At 44.3% G+C, this 18,834-nt stretch overlaps 1 protein-coding gene across 1 annotated transcript in view; it reads right to left on the bottom strand.

Moving 5' to 3' along the window:
- LOC109891616 (phosphatidylinositol 4-phosphate 3-kinase C2 domain-containing subunit beta-like) overlaps positions 1-18,834 on the bottom strand; it is a 52,719-nt gene that overhangs the window by 16,748 nt on the left and 17,137 nt on the right. Inside the window, 9 exon segments of the mRNA XM_031825473.1 lie at positions 1,316-1,445; positions 1,613-1,705; positions 3,425-3,713; positions 5,709-5,803; positions 5,916-6,009; positions 6,793-6,981; positions 10,561-10,703; positions 16,193-16,301; positions 16,373-16,543. Of these exon segments, the coding sequence (XP_031681333.1) occupies positions 1,316-1,445; positions 1,613-1,705; positions 3,425-3,713; positions 5,709-5,803; positions 5,916-6,009; positions 6,793-6,981; positions 10,561-10,703; positions 16,193-16,301; positions 16,373-16,543 (1,313 nt within the window).

The following is an 18,834-nucleotide window of genomic DNA, read 5'->3' as shown; positions in this document are numbered from 1 at the left end:
CAAAGTCAAGGTATTGGAGTGGCCATCACAAAGCCCTGATCTCAATCCTATAGAAAATGTGTGGGCAGAACTGAAAAAGCGTGTGCGAGCAAGGAGGCCTATAAACCTGACTCAGTTACACCAGCTCTGTCAGGAGGAATGGGCCAAAATTCACCCAACTTATTGTGGGAAGCTTGTGGAAGGCTACCCGAAACGTTTGACCCAAATTAATCAATGTAAAGTCAATGCTACCAAATACTATTTGAGTGTATGTAAACGTCTGACCTACTGGGGATGTGATGAAAGAAATTACAGCTGAAATAAATCATTCTCTCTACTATTATTCTGACATTTCACATTCTTAAAATAAAAGTGGTGATCCTAACTGACCTAAGACAGGGAATTTTTCCTAGGATTAAAGTTTCAGGAATTGTAAATAAATGTATTAATATAAATGTATAAATGTATTTGGCTAAGGTGTATGTAAACTTCCGACTTCAACTGTATATAATAGGCGGTGTCAGAGGAAAGCCCATAAAATTATCAGAGACTCCAGTCACCCAAGTTATCGACTGTTTTCTCTGCTACCGCACGGCAAGCTGTAACGGAGCGCCAAGTCTAGGACCAAAAGGCTCCTCACCAACTTCTACCACCAAGCCATAAGACTGCTGAGCAATTAATAAAATCGCCACCGGAAAATTTACATTGACCCCCCTCCCTTTTGCACACTTGCTATTTGTTTGTTACCTATGCATAGTCAATTCGCCCCCACCTACATACAGATTACCTCAACTAGCCTGTACCCCACACACTGACTTGGTACCGGTGCCCCCTGTATTTAGCCTCGTTATTCTTATTGTGCTACTTTTTAATTTTAGTCAAAATTGTAAATATTTTCTTCTTGAACTGCACTGTTGGTTAAGGGCTTGTAAGTAAACATTTCACGGTGAAGTCGACACTTGTTGTATTCGACGCATGTGACAAATAACATTTGATTTGATAATAATACACACAGGCAAAAATGACATGAGAGCACAGCAGGGAAGGCAGGTCACAGCACTCAATGGAGTGCCTGAAAAAGCTTCTTCTACTTTCCCCAAAGAAATCAGAAATACACACATTGTCATCCTATAGACATTGTCAACCTACAAGAAACATGGTAAAGAGGAGATGGACCCACTGGTTGCCCTCTAAGTTACAGAGAGCTGGTAGTCCCATCCACCCAACTACCAGAAGTAAAACTGGGAAGAGGCTAATTTGGTATAGAGCAGACCTAACTGACTTTATTAAATCAATCAAAACAGGAACCTCTCGTTCTCTCCCCCTCCCTCCTTACCTCTGCCTCGTCCGGTAGAAAAACATCTGAAGATGACCATCCTCATGTCCAGCCCCTCCTGGATCCAGATTTTGTTCATGATGCGGATGATCTGCAGGGTCAGCATGTCCTGGCGCAGGTCGTCACCTGACTTGAGAGCAGAGGTCAGAAGATACAGCGGTCACAGAGGTCGAAGGTCAACAGGGGTTCAGAAAGGCACATTTAAATGGTTTGTTGATTCAGTAGAGTTAAACAACAGTGGTTGCATCTCATTAGTCTTAAGTGGCTCTCTGATTCAGTGGTGTTTGAAATGTTTACCTTGAAGATGACATTGATGTTGTCTCCCAGAGGATCCAGGTTCTGGAAGGACAGTTTGAGGGGCACGGCGTTGGAGTTGAAGTAGGAACACAACTGGAGACAGAGATCACACACAGACACGAACTCACATACAGATGGGAGTAAAACACACACACACACACAAACACGCAGGAGCAAACACACAGGAGCAAACACACAGGAGCAAACACACAGGAGCAAACACACACACACACACACAGTAAAACACACAGGAGCAAACACACAGGAGCACACACACAGTAAAACACACAGGAGCAAACACACAGGAGCAAACACACACACACACACAGTAAAACACACAGGAGCAAACACACACACACACACAGTAAACACACAGGAGCAAACACACACACACACACACAGTAAAACACACAGGAGCAAACACGCAGGAGCAAACACACAGGAGCAAACACACAGGAGCAAACACGCAGGAGCAAACACACAGGAGCAAACACGCAGGAGCAAACACACAGGAGCAAACACGCAGGAGCAAACACACAGGAGCAAACACGCAGGAGCAAACACGCAGGAGCAAACACACAGGAGCAAACACGCAGGAGCAAACACACAGGAGCAAACACGCAGGAGCAAACACGCAGGAGCAAACACGCAGGAGCAAACACGCAGGAGCAAACACACAGGAGCAAACACACACACACAAACACGCAGGAGCAAACACACACACACAAACACGCAGGAGCAAACACACACACACAAACACGCAGGAGCAAACACACACACACAAACACGCAGGAGCAAACACACAGGAGCAAACACGCAGGAGCAAACACACACACACAAACACGCAGGAGCAAACACACACACACAAACACACAGGAGCAAACACACAGGAGCAAACACACAGGAGCAAACACGCAGGAGCAAACACGCAGGAGCAAACACACAGGAGCAAACACACACACACAAACACGCAGGAGCAAACACACACACACAAACACGCAGGAGCAAACACACACACACAAACACGCAGGAGCAAACACACAGGAGCAAACACGCAGGAGCAAACACACACACACAAACACGCAGGAGCAAACACACACACACAAACACGCAGGAGCAAACACACACACACAAACACACAGGAGCAAACACACAGGAGCAAACACACACACACAAACACGCAGGAGCAAACACACACACACAAACACGCAGGAGCAAACACACACACACAAACACACAGGAGCAAACACACAGGAGCAAACACACACACACAAACACACAGGAGCAAACACACAGGAGCAAACACACAGGAGCAAACACACAGGAGCAAACACGCAGGAGCAAACACGCAGGAGCAAACACACAGGAGCAAACACACACACACAAACACGCAGGAGCAAACACACACACACAAACACGCAGGAGCAAACACACACACACAAACACGCAGGAGCAAACACACACACACAAACACGCAGGAGCAAACACACACACAAACACGCAGGAGCAAACACACACACAAACACGCAGGAGCAAACACACAGGAGCAAACACACACACACACACACAGTAAAACACACAGGAGCAAACACACACACACACACAGTAAAACACACAGGAGCAAACACACAGGAGCAAACACACAGGAGCAAACACACAGGAGCAAACACACAGGAGCAAACACACAGGAGCAAACACACACACACACACGCACGCACACACGCACGTACACACACGCACGCACACACACACACGCACACACGCACGTACACACGCACGTACACACGCACGTACACTAACACAAGCAAGTACCTGCATGTTGATGGCTTTGACCAGCATGCCAGGGTTGAGGGGGAGACGGCAGCTGCTACTGACTGAGAAGAACTGCCTGACCTCCTCCAGTCCCTCTCGAAGGATGGCCTGTCTGCTGGAGGGAGAGGTGTCCCGGACACGTTGGGCTACTTTAGCCAGGATGGTGACCAGCCAGCACTGCCTATCAAACTCCTCCCTGAGGCCCCGACCCACACAGCACAGCAGGCCTGCTAACAGGTGCTGGTACCTCCCACTGAACTGACTGTCCTGCAGAGTGTCCTTCAACAACCTGGGAGAGAGAGGAAATGTATCTGACTATTGTTCATGTGGTCCACTGTGCATTACTGTGTACATTTATTCATGTGAGTATTTAACAAATGTGTACTTTGTGTTCAGGCCCAGTATTCATGAAGCATCTCTGAGTGCTCCTCTAGCATCAGTTTAGCCTTTAAATCATAATGGTTAACAGGGTGGACCTGATCCTAGATCAGCAATCTTACTTCTTATGAATATGGGCCCTGATGTAATCGTGTTAACTCATTTTTAAGAATATTTTTTATTCATCATCCAGTGAGTTTGTTTAAGTATATCCCAATCTGTCCAGCAGGTGGAAACATGTTTGCCCTACTGAAGACAAAGCATCAATGACATTGTCCTACATTATAGCAGTGTCATGTATGGAATGCTGTACTTAACTTTTTAGTTGTGTGTGTCTGTGAGCCTACATCAGGTTGTGTGTGTCTGTGAGCCTACATCAGGTTGTGTGTGTCTGTGAGCCTACATCCGGTTGTGTGTGTCTGTGAGCCTATATCCGGTTGTGTGGGTCTGTGTCTGTGAGCCTACATCCGGTTGTGTGTGTCTGTGTCTGTGAGCCTACATCCGGTTGTGTGTGTCTGTGTCTGTGAGCCTACATCCGGTTGTGTGTGTCTGTGTCTGTGAGCCTACATCCGGTTGTGTGTGTGTGTGAGCCTACATCAGGTTGTGTGTGTGTGTGTCTCTGAGCCTACATCCGGTTGTGTGTGTCTGTGAGCCTACATCCGGTTGTGTGTGTCTGTGAGCCTACATCCGGTTGTGTGTGTCTGTGAGCCTACATCAGGTTGTGTGTGTCTGTGAGCCTACATCAGGTTGTGTGTGTCTGTGAGCCTACATCAGGTTGTGTGTGTCTGTGAGCCTACATCAGGTTGTGTGTGTCTGTGAGCCTACATCAGGTTGTGTGTGTCTGTGAGCCTACATCCGGTTGTGTGTGTCTGTGAGCCTACATCCGGTTGTGTGTGTCTGTGAGCCTACATCCGGTTGTGTGTGTCTGTGAGCCTACATCCGGTTGTGTGTGTCTGTGAGCCTACATCAGGTTGTGTGTGTCTGTGAGCCTACATCAGGTTGTGTGTGTCTGTGAGCCTACATCAGGTTGTGTGTGTCTGTGAGCCTACATCAGGTTGTGTGTGTCTGTGAGCCTACATCAGGTTGTGTGTGTCTGTGAGCCTACATCAGGTTGTGTGTGTCTGTGAGCCTACATCCGGTTGTGTGTGTCTGTGAGCCTACATCCGGTTGTGTGTGTCTGTGAGCCTACATCCGGTTGTGTGTGTCTGTGAGCCTACATCAGGTTGTGTGTGTCTGTGAGCCTACATCAGGTTGTGTGTGTCTGTGAGCCTACATCAGGTTGTGTGTGTGTCTGTGAGCCTACATCAGGTTGTGTGTGTGTCTGTGAGCCTACATCAGGTTGTGTGTGTCTGTGAGCCTACATCAGGTTGTGTGTGTCTGTGAGCCTACATCAGGTTGTGTGTGTCTGTGAGCCTACATCAGGTTGTGTGTGTCTGTGAGCCTACATCAGGTTGTGTGTGTCTGTGAGCCTACATCAGGTTGTGTGTGCCTACATCAGGTTGTGTGTGTCTGTGAGCCTACATCAGGTTGTGTGTGTCTGTGAGCCTACATCAGGTTGTGTGTGTCTGTGAGCCTACATCAGGTTGTGTGTGTCTGTGAGCCTACATCAGGTTGTGTGTGTCTGTGAGCCTACATCAGGTTGTGTGTGTCTGTGAGCCTACATCAGGTTGTGTGTGTCTGTGAGCCTACATCAGGTTGTGTGTGTGTCTGTGAGCCTACATCAGGTTGTGTGTGTCTGTGAGCCTACATCAGGTTGTGTGTGTCTGTGAGCCTACATCAGGTTGTGTGTGTCTGTGAGCCTACATCAGGTTGTGTGTGTCTGTGAGCCTACATCAGGTTGTGTGTGAAGACAAAAGGAAGGCTGAGTGTGTCTTGATGCATGAGCTGATATGTGTGTAAGTCTCACCAGAAGAGATAGTGTGCGATGCGCATGTCCCCTATGGCTCTCCGTAGCAGGAAACGCACCAACGGGCTGTCCAGGTAACACTCATATTTCAGAGCCTGCGAGAGAGCGTGAGGGTGAGAGAGACCGATTGAGAGAGTTGGTTAGGCTCCACATAGCCCTCTAATGAGGTGTTTGTATGGTAATCATAAGGCATTGGTACAGTGTTACCTGCACCAGCTGTGGTAGGAAGTCCAGCAGCTCAGGGTCAGAGATAGAGTCCATCCACTGTACTGCAGTATGCCTCAGCTCCTGATCAGGGAACCTAATACACATTCAATACATTTGGCATTATATTATTACATTGTTTCAATCCAAAATAAATAAATATTTGAGAGATCAAACAAATGGACCTCATTAATCACTGAACTGTCATTTTTAAAAGAGGATGTGTCACGCCCTGGTCTTAGTATTTTGTGTTTTCTTTCTTTATTTGGTCAGGCCAGGGTGTGACATGGGTTTATTTTGGGATTGTGGCTTAGTGGGGTTTTCTAGCAAAGTCTATGGTTGCCTGAGGCGGTTCTCAATCAGAGGCAGGTGATTCTCGTTGTCTCTGATTGGGAACCATATTTAGGCAGCCATATTCTTTGAGTGTTTCGTGGGTGATTGTTCCTGTCTCTGTGTTTATTGTCACAAGATAGGCTGTATAGGTTTTCACGGTCCGTTTGTTGTTTTGTATTAATGTGTGTCATCTTCATTAAAGATGTATCGTATTAACCACGTTGCATTTTGGTCTGACTCTCTTTCGATGGAAGAAAACCGTAACAGGATGATGCATGTGATGTCATGTATGTTGCCATGCTGGTTGTGAACTCATGGTATTTATGTTCCAGAACAGGATTCTAAGCCTGTCAGGTCCACTCCCATCTCTGACCATGACCCCAAACTGCCAGCATGTCTGTGGTCCACACGAACACCTCCAGCCTGGACATATCATGACAAGGTTGAATTGTGACCACAGGTCTTCTGGCGACAATTGCCCAGTGACCGTTTCCCAAACCATTGCCTGGCAACCACATGCACACATGCAAACACATAGTCCCCTTACGTGGCATGCAGCAGGCCCAGTGCGTGGTGGTGGTTGAGACATGCCCACTGGCGGAGCAGGGCATAAATATCTGACAGACATGCCCACTCCCAGCGGGGGGCACTAGCCAGCACCAGGGGCAGGGCACCACTCTCTGACTGGCAGAACGAACGCTTCTCCCACAACAGACGCTTGTCCTCTGGAGTCAACCTGGACAGACAGAGAGACACAGAGAGAGAGAGAGAGAGAGACACAGAGACACAGAGAGAGAGACACACACAGAGAGAGACACAGAGAGAGAGAGAGAGAGAGAGAGAGAGAGAGAGAGAGAGAGAGAGAGAGAGAGAGAGAGAGACACAGAGAGAGAGACACAGAGAGAGAGAGAGAGAGACACAGAGAGAGAGAGAGAGACACAGAGAGAGAGAGAGAGAGAGAGAGACACAGAGAGAGAGAGAGAGAGAGAGACACAGAGAGAGAGAGAGAGAGACACAGAGAGAGAGAGAGAGACACAGAGAGAGAGAGAGAGACACAGAGAGAGAGAGAGAGAGAGAGACACAGAGAGAGAGAGAGACAGAGAGAGAGAAAGAGAGACAGAGAGAGAGAGACAGAGAGAGAGAGAGAGAGAGAGAGAGAGAGAGAGAGACAGAGAGAGAGAGAGAGACAGAGAGAGAGAGAGAGAGAGAGAGAGAGACAGAGAGAGAGAGAGAGAGAGAGAGAATACATTTAAGCTGACATTAATATTGAGCTTGAGAGTGGGGGAAAGAGAGGGGGATATAGAGAGAAGGGAGGGGTAAAAAGAGAGAGTGAAACAGTTGGAAATAAAGGGGGAAATACTGTATATTTTGGTGTTGCTCTCAGCAGCATTAGATGGCCTCTCTCCACCGTAATAAAGAGATAGATAATCTTGGTTACCCAGAAGTAAAATAATTTTGCGAAAGTTTGTCACTTCCTATTTTACTTCTGGGGGAATGCCGTTAACAATTGTGATTACCTTTGTGTGAAGAAAGGAAGTGAAGTCTCCTCTCTCGTAAATGGAAACTATCGGACAAACCTCTCTGTTCCGCTAATTTCACCCGTGTTTATCATGGCCAAAGATTCTGTTTTCAGGAATTTCAGCCTATTTTGACTTTGTGGCTGTGGAATCTAGTGGAATATGTGTATGTTTGTATCCTTGTCTCAATCAACAGACACAGGTTCATATGTGTATGTTTGTATCCCTGTCTCAATCAACAGACACAGGTTCATATGTGTATGTTTGTATCCTTGTCTCAATCAACAGACACAGGTTCATATGTGTATGTTTGTATCCCTGTCTCAATCAACAGACACAGGTTCATATGTGTATGTTTGTATCCCTGTCTCAATCAACAGACACAGGTTCCTATGTGTATATTTGTATCCCAGTCTCAATCAACAGACACAGGTTCATATGTGTATATTTGTATCCCTGTCTCAATCAACAGACACAGGTTCATATGTGCATATTTGTATCCCTGTCTCAATCAACAGACACAGGTTCATATGTGTATGTTTGTATCCCTGTCTCAATCAACAGACACAGGTTCATATGTGTATGTTTGTATCCCTGTCTCAATCAACAGACACAGGTTCATATGTGTATGTTTGTATCCCTGTCTCAATCAACAGACACAGGTTCATATGTGTATGTTTGTATCCTTGTCTCAATCAACAGACACAGGTTTCTGTTCTCCAAAAGCTCTAGCAGAAACACAGAGCAGAGGGCTGGAAAAATACTTGTCTTTGTTACTATTGGATGGGTTATCCTTGGTACGGTTGTTTCCATTGGCTGAATATACTGTGTCATTGTTGGGATTGGTTTATCCAGCTGGACAACAGTTGTTGCTATTGGATGAGCTCATCTGATCAACTTCCTGCTTGGAGCCTGATATTGGATGGAAATACTTTTCTTTAATGAATTATTCATCAGCAATGATAAATCTAGTGTTTTTCAATATAATATTAAACTGATCCTGACCATTAATCATCAATTGTTGATGTTTTTGAATGTGTGCACATTGGGTCTGGGAGGTATACTGTATTTTCCTTCATAGACACATAGTTTGCCTTCTATAACGGTATTTGAATGTTTCACTTGTTAAATGTGATACGCTGTGTGGAATGTCCATTTTTATAGGTTACTCCGCTACTTGAGTCACCTCTCTCTGCTCTCGCTCCATGCGGCTTTCCACACAGACCTAGTCCCGCCCCACAGACCTAGTCCCGCCCCACAGACCTAGTCACGCCCACAGACCTAGTCCCGCCCCACAGACCTAGTCCCGCCCCACAGACCTAGTCCCGCCCCACAGACCTAGTCCCGCCCCACAGACTAACACTATTAGTGAAAACAGTTAGTTTGTCTTATCTAAGCAAGTTTTTGTTAAACTGCAACATTCGGTATAAAATAAGGCCTAGATTTTTTGCCCATATCACACAGCCCTACGTGGGGAAATGACCTTAAATTAATGACCTTAAATTAGCGCAGGAAATGCAGAAATGGATGAAAATGCTGAAAAAAGTTGGTTGAAGTTTAATTGAACAGTATAAAACAACCAGAATGGAGAGAGACCCATCGATATCACTTACAATGTATGTGTTACCACCCTTGGGTCACACACAAGCACATTTAAAACTTGTATTATTCAAAACATGAAATACCGTCATAAATTTGAAAAATACTGTGATATGATATTTTGGCCATATCGTCCAGCCCTAGTGCACATTCTAGTCAAAAGCCTCATAGGTTGACATTAAGACATTCCTGGTTATTTAGAGGTCAAGAGAGTGGAGGGAAAGACACAAAGCAAACATTGAACAAACATCAAAACACAAACAGCACATTCCCTTCCATCTTTCAAAGGCACGCTCCAAAGCCCATTTACAGAATCATGCTTGGAAGTCAAAACACTGGTCCAAGATAAACATGGTTCGTTTATCTCTCTTACAACACACAAGAAAGATCATAAACTATGACAACGTCTAATGGACTAAACACTACACTGTGGGGACCAAAAAATTGATTCTCATTCAAAGTCCTGTTTTCCTAACCTTAAACCCACCCCTTAACCTTAAACCCATAACTTAAACATAACTCCTAACTCTAATTGTAACGCTAAAATAGCTTTTTTCCTTTTGGGGACTGGCGAAATGTCCTCACTTGTCTGGTTTTCCCTTGTTTTACTATCCTTTTGAGGACTTCTGATACCCACAAGGAAAGTAACCCCCCCCCCACACACACACACACACATAGGGGACAAGAGAGGAGAGAAGGGGGGAGAGAAAGGGGGATGGGGAGAATAGAGGGGAGAGGAGAAAGGATGGGTGTATAATATAATCTGGGGCAGATTCACCACCAGCTGCTGCTATGACATCAACTAAAACCCACTCCTCTTTCCCCATCCCCCCTCCCAATACCATCCCCAGAGCACCACACTGCCCACATATCCTGTCTCTCTTCCTGTTCTGTCCACTACGAACCCATTAACACCCTTAAAGAACTTATAGAGCTGAATGCTTCGATGTTAGGTTTGCACACTTGCACAGGAACATACAGTACACAACAACTCTTACTGTTCTAATGCAGTGTAAGAGTGACTTGAAGTGATGAAGTGGATGACTATGTTAGTCTAACAGGACTGTTCTGTCATCTCATGGAAAGAGAGTAGAAAGGTAGCGTGATAGAGAGCGAGACTGATGGACAGACGGCAAGTCAGCCAAACAGACAGCCAGACAGACAGCCAGCCAGACGGCCAGCCAGAATAATTGTCTCACCAGAAAAGTGACTTCTTGTGCAGAACGTCCTGTAGTTGTCTCTGGCTGTGCTGGTCCAGTCTGGAGAAGTCATACTGGGGACTGAACTCTGCAGGAGGGGGGGTACTGAAGCGCACCTCAAATGACGACATTGGGAAGTCCACCTAGAGAAAGAGGTCAGAGGTCACTCTAACAACAACACCAATATTCTGCATGAAGTGCTGTGATGAGGCAAACATACTTCAATAACTAAATATGTTTTGATTTATAATCACTGTTACTCTCACAGATATGTATACACGCAATACACATCGAGTATGGAGAGTAATAATACTGACTGTTATAGAGCAGCTGGACAAGGTAATGTGTGTATGGAGAGTAACAATACTGACTGTTATAGAGCAGCTGGACAAGGTAATGTGTGTATGGAGAGTAACAATACTGACTGTTATAGAGCAGCTGGACAAGGTAATGTGTGTATGGAGAGTAATAATACTGACTGTTATAGAGCAGCTGGACAAGGTAATGTGTGTATGGAGAGTAACAATACTGACTGTTATAGAGCAGCTGGACAAGGTAATGTGTGTATGGAGAGTAACAATACTGACTGTTATAGAGCAGCTGGACAAGGTAATGTGTGTATGGAGAGTAACAATACTGACTGTTATAGAGCAGCTGGACAAGGTAATGTGTGTATGGAGAGTAACAATACTGACTGTTATAGAGCAGCTGGACATGGTAATGTGTGTATGGAGAGTAACAATACTGACTGTTATAGAGCAGCTGGACAAGGTAATGTGTGTATGGAGAGTAACAATACTGACTGTTATAGAGCAGCTGGACAAGGTAATGTGTGTATGGAGAGTAACAATACTGACTGTTATAGAGCAGCTGGACAAGGTAATGTGTGTATGGAGAGTAACAATACTGACTGTTATAGAGCAGCTGGACAAGGTAATGTGTGTATGGAGAGTAATAATACTGACTGTTATAGAGCAGCTGGACAAGGTAATGTGTGTATGGAGAGTAACAATACTGACTGTTATAGAGCAGCTGGACAAGGTAATGTGTGTATGGAGAGTAACAATACTGACTGTTATAGAGCAGCTGGACAAGGTAATGTGTGTATGGAGAGTAACAATACTGACTGTTATAGAGCAGCTGGACAAGGTAATGTATGTATGGAGAGTAACAATACTGACTGTTATAGAGCAGCTGGACAAGGTAATGTGTGTATGGAGAGTAATAATACTGACTGTTATAGAGCAGCTGGACAAGGTAACGTGTGTATGGAGAGTAACAATACTGACTGTTATAGAGCAGCTGGACAAGGTAACGTGTGTATGGAGAGTAACAATACTGACTGTTATAGAGCAGCTGGACAAGGTAATGTGTGTATGGAGAGTAACAATACTGACTGTTATAGAGCAGCTGGACAAGGTAATGTGTGTATGGAGAGTAACAATACTGACTGTTATAGAGCAGCTGGACAAGGTAATGTGTGTATGGAGAGTAACAATACTGACTGTTATAGAGCAGCTGGACAAGGTAATGTGTGTATGGAGAGTAATAATACTGACTGTTATAGAGCAGCTGGACAAGGTAATGTGTGTATGGAGAGTAACAATACTGACTGTTATAGAGCAGCTGGACAAGGTAATGTATGTATGGAGAGTAACAATACTGACTGTTATAGAGCAGCTGGACAAGGTAATGTATGTATGGAGAGTAATAATACTGACTGTTATAGAGCAGCTGGACAAGGTAATGTGTGTATGGAGAGTAACAGTACTGACTGTTATAGAGCAGCTGGACAAGGTAATGTGTGTATGGAGAGTAATAATACTGACTGTTATAGAGCAGCTGGACAAGGTAATGTGTGTATGGAGAGTAACAATACTGACTATTATAGAGCAGCTGGACAAGGTAATGTGTGTATGGAGAGTAACAATACTGACTGTTATAGAGCAGCTGGACAAGGTAATGTGTGTATGGAGAGTAACAATACTGACTGTTTGTTACTGTAATTTAATTACGCCGATGTGTTTTTATTAATTGAATCTATTTTATGAGAATTTGTAAGATTCTTGTTTGCATAAAATAGACGGAGACTAGTCTTTTCAATAATAGGTAACAGAATTTATTCTCGGAGCCCGCTGCCACTTCACCACGAGCAACAGTTTATATACAAAACATGACGTCATTTCATTGCTTAACAGAAACCCCTCCTCTCGACAGGGACAAAGTGAGGTGAAAAGTTAATTCTAACTTACTAACACACTCCCAGGTAACTTTTGACCCCTCAACATTATCGATCACCACTTAGCTGACAGTTCTAATTAACAGAAAACCTAGGAATGCACTCACTGTCTTATCTAAAAACCCCAGAGCTCAGTTTCGTCGGTTCAACCATAGGTTAACGACCTTATCTGTTTACACAGTCCACTTCTTTCATCCTAGTTGGAATGGTGTTCATTAACTTTAATTACTCCTTGTCTGTGTCACACAATCCCATCGTATGACCTCATATTGTTAATCAGATATAATAAAACAGAGTATAAGTTTACTTAGTTACAGTTCCATTTAAAATTATTTGTTCTGTCATTTAATCATAATTTTCCCAACACTGTTATAGAGCAGCTGGACAAGGTAACGTGTGTATGGAGAGTAATAATAGAAACTGGACAAGGTAACGTGTGTATGGAGAGTAATAATAGAAACTGGACAAGGTAACGTGTGTATGGAGAGTAATAATAGAAACTGGACAAGGTAACGTGTGTATGGAGAGTAATAATAGAAACTGGACAAGGTAACGTGTGTATGGAGAGTAATAATAGAAACTGGACAAGGTAACGTGTGTATGGAGAGTAATAATAGAAACTGGACAAGGTAACGTGTGTATGGAGAGTAATAATAGAAACTGGACAAGGTAACGTGTGTATGGAGAGTAATAATAGAAACTGGACAAGGTAACGTGTGTATGGAGAGTAATAATAGAAACTGGACAAGGTAACGTGTGTATGGAGAGTAATAATAGAAACTGGACAAGGTAACGTGTGTATGGAGAGTAATAATAGAAACTGGACAAGGTAACGTGTGTATGGAGAGTAATAATAGAAACTGGACAAGGTAACGTGTGTATGGAGAGTAATAATAGAAACTGGACAAGGTAACGTGTGTATGGAGAGTAATAATAGAAACTGGACAAGGTAACGTGTGTATGGAGAGTAATAATAGAAACTGGACAAGGTAACGTGTGTATGGAGAGTAATAATAGAAACTGGACAAGGTAACGTGTGTATGGAGAGTAATAATAGAAACTGGACAAGGTAACGTGTGTATGGAGAGTAATAATAGAAACTGGACAAGGTAACGTGTGTATGGAGAGTAATAATAGAAACTGGACAAGGTAACGTGTGTATGGAGAGTAATAATAGAAACTGGACAAGGTAACGTGTGTATGGAGAGTAATAATAGAAACTGGACAAGGTAACGTGTGTATGGAGAGTAATAATAGAAACTGGACAAGGTAACGTGTGTATGGAGAGTAATAATAGAAACTGGACAAGGTAACGTGTGTATGGAGAGTAATAATAGAAACTGGACAAGGTAACGTGTGTATGGAGAGTAATAATAGAAACTGGACAAGGTAACGTGTGTATGGAGAGTAATAATAGAAACTGGACAAGGTAACGTGTGTATGGAGAGTAATAATAGAAACTGGACAAGGTAACGTGTGTATGGAGAGTAATAATAGAAACTGGACAAGGTAACGTGTGTATGGAGAGTAATAATAGAAACTGGACAAGGTAACGTGTGTATGGAGAGTAATAATAGAAACTGGACAAGGTAACGTGTGTATGGAGAGTAATAATAGAAACTGGACAAGGTGTATGGGATAAATGGAAGGGGGGATTTGGGGAGAGGGGAGGAACAGAATGAAGTGAGGAATTAACAAGTTTAGTAGGAGGGGAAAAATAACATGAAAAGCCAAGAGAGAAGAAATGTAAAGTCATGGCAGGCCACCGAGGGAAAGCCTTTAGGAAGAAGGAAGGCCGAGAGGAATATAACCAAAACTAGGTCAGATAGAAAATCAATTCTTATGTGTCATCCAGTCAGTTTGTTTTGGCAATGAAATGTTTGACGGTGTGCAGAAGAAAATGTGTGTGAGAGAGAGAGGGGGTTACATTCATAATTAATGAGTGACAGATGTATGCCAGGCCCCAGATGTGTCCTATGCAATGTTGGGGCAGTGTGTGTGGGTGAGAGTGAGTGAGTGAGTGAGAGAGTGAGAGAGAGATTTGGATTAATGAGTGACAGATGTATGCCAGGCCCCAGATGTGTCCTATGCGATGTTGGGGCAGTGTGTGTGGGTGAGAGTGAGTGAGTGAGTGAGAGAGTGAGAGAGAGATTCAGATTAATGAGTGACAGATGTATGCCAGGCCCCAGATGTGTATTATGCGATGCTGGGGGAGTGTGTGTGTGTAAGCATATGTTGTTCTGCCATCAGTGATGAAGTATGAAGCCTCAAATGATGTCGCCACGTTAACGAGGAGACCGACTGCACTAGAACACACACACAGATCCCATTTTAACGCAGCCCACAGCACTGAGACAAAGAGCAACTGGGAACCAGCGCCACGGGCCAGCTGGCACTGCCACACACTGGGCTGGCACTGCATGAGGGACTGGGTTTACAATACAAAACTGCTGAGAAGAAACCCTGTGTCTACGTGCGTGAGAGAGAGAATGAGTGAGTGAGAGCGAGGAGGACGTGTGTGTCAGAAGGGAGGGCAGACAGACAGCAGGGCACTCTAATATCCAGGGTGAGTTTTTTGGACGGAGCAGATCCAACTGACCTACTTTCAGGTCCCTTCTGCAGATAGCAGTTGTAGTGTGTGTACTACATGCATGACTACCAATGTGTGTGAGAGTCCCTCTGCCTATGCTTTAACATGTGTGGAGAGTATTCTGGTCATAGAGACAGACCGAGCACTTTGGAAGTCCCCCATCTGCGCCACAGCTGTAAAACGGGTCTAAAGACAGACAACGTTCATGTTAGACACGGAGGCAGGAAACCTACTGTACCTGTAGCATGAGAATAAGCCTTTTATAGGCTGTTCTTTTAACCAGGAGCAACGGTGTATGTTTATTGAAACAGGCCAGTCTGGAGAGGAAAGAGGGCGGAGAGAGTGAGGAAGAGGGAGGGCGGAGAGAGTGAGGAAGAGGGAGGGCGGAGAGGAAAGGAAGGAAATCTGTAACAGATGGATATAGAGAAAAAGAGAGGGAGTGAAAAAGGAGGACACTAGGTAATAGGGAACTACACCTTGAAGGAAGAGGAGGACACTAGGTAATAGGGAACTACACCTTGAAGGAAGAGGAGGACACTAGGTAATAGGGAACTACACCTTGAAGGAAGAGGAGGACACTAGGTAATAGGGAACTACACCTTGAAGGAAGAGGAGGACACTAGGTAATAGGGAACTACACCTTGAAAAATAAATAGAGGGAAATAAGAGAAAGAGAGGAAGGAAGAGGAGGAAAAAAGTGTGTGCGTGCGCACATATGCCGTGTGTGTGTGTGTGTGTGTGTGTGTGTGTGTGTGTGTGTGTGTGTGTGTGTGTGTGTGTGTGTGTGAGACTAGGTCAGTTACCTGCAGGATGACGCTGTCAGGCTGGCTGAAGTTGGGGAAGCTGGAGCGAGCGTTACTTCCTGGGGTGGAAGGCCACAGACCCAGTAGCTTCCTCCCACATGTCAGGATGCTGAGGGAGAGGGTGATGGTTATAATCTCAGACGCACACACCCACCCACCCTCCTGTGGACTAATACTCACTGTCTGAAGTTGAAGAGGGGCATGGTGACCCAGCCCAGGGATTCGATGCTGCGGCGCTGCTTATTACCCTTCTCTTCCACTCCTCCAGGGGGTGGCAGAGCATTGGCATACAGAGTCACTGTCAGCTGGGTCTCCCTTGGCAACTGGTTGATCTGCACTGGGAAACACACCCTGCGGGGTGGAGGGAGGGAGGGAAATGCAATGAGAGAGGAGGATATAGAGAAGGATTGAAGGGGAAGAGAGGAATAGAGAAGGACAGAAAGCGTGGGGGGTTGAGAGAGTGGGAGAGAGAGATTCAGTTGTAGTTGAATTGTGAAATGCAGTAGCTATAATATAAATAAACATTGTCTTAGAAGAGAGTAGTCTGGGAGTGGCACTGTAACTGCTACTGAACAGCAGAGTAACGTTATAGAGCTAGTAAACGATCCCTCACTGTAACTGCTACTGAACAGCAGAGTAACGTTATAGAGCTAGTAAACGATCCCTCACTGTAACTGCTACTGAACAGCAGAGTAACGTTATAGAGCTAGTAAACGATCCCTCACTGTAACTGCTACTGAACAGCAGAGTAACGTTATAGAGCTAGTAAACGATCCCTCACTGTAACTGTTACTGAACAGCAGAGTAACGTTATAGAGCTAGTAAACGATCCCTCACTGTAACTGTTACTGAACAGCAGAGTAACGTTATAGAGCTAGTAAACGATCCCTCACTGTAACTGCTACTGAACAGCAGAGTAACGTTATAGAGCTAGTAAACGATCCCTCACTGTAACTGTTACTGAACAGCAGAGTAACGTTATAGAGCTAGTAAACGATCCCTCACTGTAACTGCTACTGAACAGCAGAGTAACGTTATAGAGCTAGTAAACGATCCCTCACTGTAACTGCTACTGAACAGCAGAGTAACGTTATAGAGCTAGTAAACGATCCCTCACTGTAACTGCTACTGAACAGCAGAGTAACGTTATAGAGCTAGTAAACGATCCCTCACTGTAACTGCTACTGAACAGCAGAGTAACGTTATAGAGCTAGTAAACGATCCCTCACTGTAACTGCTACTGAACAGCAGAGTAACGTTATAGAGCTAGTAAACGATCCCTCACTGTAACTGCTACTGAACAGCAGAGTAACGTTATAGAGCTAGTAAACGATCCCTCACTGTAACTGCTACTGAACAGCAGAGTAACGTTATAGAGCTAGTAAACGATCCCTCACTGTAACTGCTACTGAACAGCAGAGTAACGTTATAGAGCTAGTAAACGATCCCTCACTGTAACTGCTACTGAACAGCAGAGTAACGTTATAGAGCTAGTAAACGATCCCTCACTGTAACTGCTACTGAACAGCAGAGTAACGTTATAGAGCTAGTAAACGATCCCTCACTGTAACTGTTACTGAACAGCAGAGTAACGTTATAGAGCTAGTAAACGATCCCTCACTGTAACTATTACTGAACAGCAGAGTAACGTTATAGAGCTAGTAAACGATCCCTCACTGTAACTGCTACTGAACAGCAGAGTAACGTTATAGAGCTAGTAAACGATCCCTCACTGTAACTATTACTGAACAGCAGAGTAACGTTATAGAGCTAGTAAACGATCCCTCACTGTAACTGTTACTGAACTGCAGAGTAACGTTATAGAGCTAGTAAACGATCCCTCACTGTAACTGAACAACAGAGTAACGTTATAGAGCTAGTAAATGATCCCTCACTGTAACTGAACAACAGAGTAACGATATAGAGCTAGTAAACGATCCCTCACTGTAACTGAACAACAGAGTAACGTTATAGAGCTAGTAAACGATCCTTCACTGTAACTGAACAACAGAGTAATGTTATAGAGCTAGTAAACGATCCTTCACTGTAACTGAACAACAGAGTAACGTTATAGAGCTAGTAAACAATCCCTCCATTTATATTTAGCCCTCTGTCATCCACATGGGACCCGTGTGCTTTCAACACGTCTCCCACATGAAAGAGAATAACACATTAAGAACTCTGTTGGAATCCTAAAACTTCAAAGACTCGTTAGCATGAAAGAAGCTAGCATCGAGTCAACTAAAAATAGTAGTGTGATGAACAAACAACATTGGTTCTGAGCTAAACCCACTGGTGGACCTGCTAGCATGCTTCGCTAACTAAGACAACATGTTCAGTTATGGGGTCTGTTTCTACACTATGGGCGGGAGTCCCGGAATAGATCCTTGAAGAACAATAGAGAACAAAAAAGGAATGGCCCACCCCCCAACTTGTGCCATGTCATTTTTTTTAACCTTCATTTAACTAGGCAAGTCAGTTAAGAACAAATTATTTTTTGTTAAAGAAATTAGGTGATAAATGAGGTGAAAAGGAGAATGGAGTAGGACTTTAAGATGAGTCGTCCAGCCAGAAAGACAAAAATGTACATTGAAGACTTACACACAACCAACAAACCATGAACAGTTTAAGGAAGGCTACCT

This window comes from Oncorhynchus kisutch, linkage group LG5 (assembly GCF_002021735.2).
Source record: "Oncorhynchus kisutch isolate 150728-3 linkage group LG5, Okis_V2, whole genome shotgun sequence".
Taxonomy (NCBI): Eukaryota; Metazoa; Chordata; class Actinopteri; order Salmoniformes; family Salmonidae; genus Oncorhynchus; species Oncorhynchus kisutch.
This window is presented reverse-complemented; position numbering and strand designations above follow the sequence as displayed.